Here is a 4,291-nt window from a genome sequence, read left to right as displayed (position 1 = left end):
AGGAATCTTAAGACTCTCTGCCAAGCAGCCTTTGTTCCTTTGCCGCTCTATTCTAACAAATTAAAATTACTACACAAGCAATCTGCTAGCAGCACGAGCCTACCTTCACCAGCAGATCTTGCTCCAAGGAAGAGCAAACCATCTGAAGAAACCCTTCAAACAAATCTAGAAATAGTATGCATCTGCCATACCATTTATGTACAACCCAGACACACTTTGGTCAAAACCAAGCTGGCATCACGAGCGAGCTTAAGAAAGCATGCAAAACCTAGAGATCAGAAAAGACCTGTCTCTTTAAAGGTAGACGATATGACAACCGACTGAGCAAAGACCATGTACTATCCCAACACAGTTGTTTGTAATAAAGTAATTACACCAGATGACAAGAATCGTAGCACAGCAGATTGTAACTTTTATTCTATAAATTAGCTTTCAGCTCAGTGTTGCACTTGCTTATCATACATCAGTTTTACTACATCAATTTGAAGGAGATATTATTAACATATGGACTAGATTCACATCCTTAGGAGCTGAACACCTTTGAGTTACTTCCCACAGTGGGCTCTCACAAATACCCGGTGCAGTAGGTAGTCCTAAGACATCCTGCGTGACCAGCAGTCTTCCAAAGAAATATTTCAAAGAACGCACATTACGAAGTAATTTACAGCAATACTCTTAGGCAGCCAGCATTTCTTGTAACACTACATAACAGTAACACTGCAGATGCAGTTACACAATCTTAAGCAGATCTAAGCCTTTGCTGCTGCTCAAAAGGGCAATTCCTGCTCCTCCACCTCAACCATGCGTTCCCGCTGCCCCATGCCAAGAAGAAGGTTCATGTTGATGTGCAGTCAGGAAGAGCAACGAACAAATCCAGCAGAAAATAATGCTACAACTTGCCTACTCTCCCCAGCCTTGCTGACTGCACAGTGCTCACACACATACGTGCTGCTGGAACATACAGCCAGGGGCAAAAAGACCCACCGCCCCTTTGACATCATTGATTTCTGCTGGCTTAAATACTACCTGAAGTGGCATGTGAGACTAGAAACTGCAAAAATTCTGATGGCTACTTAACGACCAGTGCAAAAGTCTACATGCTCCACTATGTATACGAGCCCAGTATTTCAGCATCTCTCACCAATCACATGCTTCCAGCTTGTGCTGGCGAATATTAACAAGTCAAACCCATCGCTCCCATTTTGTAACATGAATTATCTTCTGCTGTCACTAACTGTCTTGAGAACCCGCATGTACTAATGCTTAAATAAGAGGAGAAAGCATGTCACCTCCAGCCCTTTCATCAGAAGAAAGGTCCCATTCTCCCTGACCTTCCTCAAACAAAGACGGTAAAGGTTAAAGCTGAAGTGCACGCAACGTACATTTTGCTCCTCTGTAAGTAGATATTTTACAGAAAAGTGACAGTCCAAGGCAACCTTGACTCCCACAATGCTCCTTCATACAGAGAAGACCTAATAACGCATCTTCAAAAAGACACTCACCTCGCTTGGGTTTTGGGAAGCTCTCATGTAGCCGAAAGACCACCCTTTCCACAAAATGCTGGATGTCGCACTGCTCCGGGCCACGGACAAACACCATCCAGTCATGAGTAAACCCTTCGGTGGTGGGCTTTTTCCGCAGTTGGGCTCGGTGCCCCAGCTCCAATTTTACTTGAACCGTGCACTGTTTTAGGATAGAGGTAAGACGATAAGCAAAATGAAAGAGCTTACATGTTACGCATAATGCTGAGCCCCACAGACAGAAGACGCTAGATCACCACAGGGGAGGAATACAACAGCCTCCACAGAGAGAGATTAGTCTAATTCTGAAAACTACAGTGTTGTCAACAGAAAAGGTATCATAAAAATAGCTCCTAGCGCCATATCATACCTATTTTCTTCCCAATATTAGCATTGCAGAGAAAACAGCTTTAGAAGAGGGATAGGTTTATCGGCCTCACTTATCAACTAAATTGTCAGCAAAGTCCTAATTGCGGAATCTTTATTTCTAGAAAGTGTCAGAGACAGAACTTGATGTTCACAGCTTACAGGATTCACAGCACTGACAGAAAACTAATCTTAAAGCAGGAAAAATTAGATCATGAATTGGTGGTTTATGATATTCTCTGGAATAAGTAATGCATTAGAATACAGCTATGATGCTCCTTGTATTTTTTTAGATGTATTTTATTAACGCACTTTCAAAGACCAAGCCTAACATACAGCACGCCTGCACAATACCCAACACTAAAATGACCTAATTCTGATCTGCACTCCCGAATCCTACTCTATTCAGAGAACAACAGAGGAGGTGCATTCAGTTCCCACTCGAAGCACAAAAATCCCATTAAATGTCTTAAAACCCCAGATTAAATTAATTGTGAAGATCCGCAAATTACTGTGGACTTCACAGTCCGAAGAAAGCAAAGGAATTAAACAGATAGAGGAAAGGCAAATGTGATTCAGACACAAGTTAAAGCAAGCAAATCTTAGGGCAAGATTTCTAGAGACAGGGAATAATACCCAAGGTATCCGACTACTTACTAATTTTGTTGGAATATGTTATACAAAATAGACCAGCAGCACAGCGATCTCAAACTAAACCCAACAAAATTCAGCTTCAGCAACTGGAAACTCATAAAAAAAGGGACAGTTTTAGCCTTTACCTCCTTCTTTGCCTAAGACTTGCAAATAAATGTCTGGTTCTTTCTGGCAGTTCTCAGTTACCATTGAGAGAGACAACATAATTTGTCATTACCTATATTACAGGTGGACGCAGACCCAAACAGAGGGTTAGACAATAAACAGAGAAAGAGCAAGCTAGACAAATATTTAGGAAAAGTATTATCCTCATTTTCCCCTTGAGGAACTGCAATGAGGAGTATGACCACAATTAACGCTCAAAAAAATATTTTGCATATCCAACCTGACATTTCTATGGGAATGTGATTTTCAAAGCATGGTTAATACTTTCGGAGAAAGCGTAAGTCGCTCAATCTCAGTATTCTTCTCTTTGTAAAAAGATCACACAGGAGGTCTACAGAGTACCAGGCATCAAAGCTCGACCTCCCAAATTGCAGTTCAAAATACCTTCAGCTGCCATCCAGCACATAGATTCCTAGGGAGAAACCCATCTAATTAATTGCTTCACCTGTTTTGCTACAACATTTCTTTAGGTTACCTTCCTCTGCAAGTTCTCTTGGCAGGCCATTTTTTCCCATTCTGCGCTTTAGGGCTTATCTACACTGGCTCCATCTCGCTCCTGCGCTAAAAATGAAGGTAGACGGCTGTCTGTTCTTTCGTGTCGTATTAAGGAATAAGAAAAAAGGCAAGGTGTGTTTCACTCAGAACACAGCCATCTCTCCTACGGCGGAAGAGCATTATGTGGAGACAGTCTGCCTAAATCCCGAGCTCGCAGAGGAGGGTGCTTGCAGGCCTGCTTTATCTGGGATACTTCCCACAGTGTTCACGCAAGCGTTCACATCAACTGAGCCAGTCTGTTCGGCAGCTTCAAGTTATCGATTCCATAATTACCCTTTAAATTGTGCTACTGTTGCCAGTTACTACCCCTCTCCAGAGACGTGCAAATGACTGTCAGTCTACAGAATTTGCCTTTCTAGTTGAAACGGCTGAGAAATTTTAGCTGAGAAACAGATGGGACTGTGTGGAAGAGAACAAAATTAAACATAAAAGAGAACTGTTTAACTGAGAGTGAAAGTTGTACTTGCTATACTCCTCACATATCGGTCCAATTAACAATCGCTACGAATTAAGCCAGAAGTTGAAACACATTTGAAAATAAGATCTCCCAACATAACAAACATCCAAAGTTGCTCCACTAAAAATGGAGGGATTTTTTTTTTTTCCCCAAGCGTGTCTCTCAACAAAGGGGAATCAGGATCCTATTCAAACAATTTGTAATAATACAAAGGAGTCTGCTTTTCAACTTCTCAATAAACATTCTGAAGGCAGCTCTGGGTTTTTGTTTGATGTGCTAATTGCCTGAAAGCCATAACCCGTTTCCCTTGACTCTCCTTTGGCTGATTATTCACAGGATAACGGGGCTCACCTCCTGAACCTCAGGCTCGTAGGTAACCTGTTACCAGCTCGCATGCCCTCGCACACAAAAGGCCTGAGCCAGCCTGCTCTAGATCACCTCAGGTAAACTTCCAGCATCCATCCCCGCCTGCTGCAGCACCGCAGCCACCCGGCCGCTATCAGCCGGCTTCCCACCGCCTCCCCGGAGCGGTAATAACTCTCTCGGTGGCATTAACCCTTTGCAGCGCCGCTGA

General features: G+C 42.8%; 1 protein-coding gene across 1 annotated transcript in view; it reads right to left on the bottom strand.

Annotated features, from left to right (window-relative positions):
• The window catches only part of MLLT1 (MLLT1 super elongation complex subunit), a 33,974-nt gene extending 29,862 nt beyond the window's left edge, over positions 1-4,112 (bottom strand). Inside the window, exons 1-2 of the mRNA XM_035892335.1 lie at positions 4,103-4,112; positions 1,503-1,745 (exon numbers count right to left, since the gene is read on the bottom strand). Of these exons, the coding sequence (XP_035748228.1) occupies positions 1,503-1,745; positions 4,103-4,112 (253 nt within the window). The remainder of the gene's footprint in view (positions 1-1,502; positions 1,746-4,102) is intronic.
• Between the last annotated feature and the right edge of the window lie 179 nt (positions 4,113-4,291).

The sequence above is a fragment of the Egretta garzetta genome, unplaced genomic scaffold (genome assembly GCF_000687185.1).
Source record: "Egretta garzetta isolate BGI_Z169 unplaced genomic scaffold, ASM68718v1 scaffold4, whole genome shotgun sequence".
NCBI lineage: Eukaryota > Metazoa > Chordata > Aves > Pelecaniformes > Ardeidae > Egretta > Egretta garzetta.
This window is presented reverse-complemented; position numbering and strand designations above follow the sequence as displayed.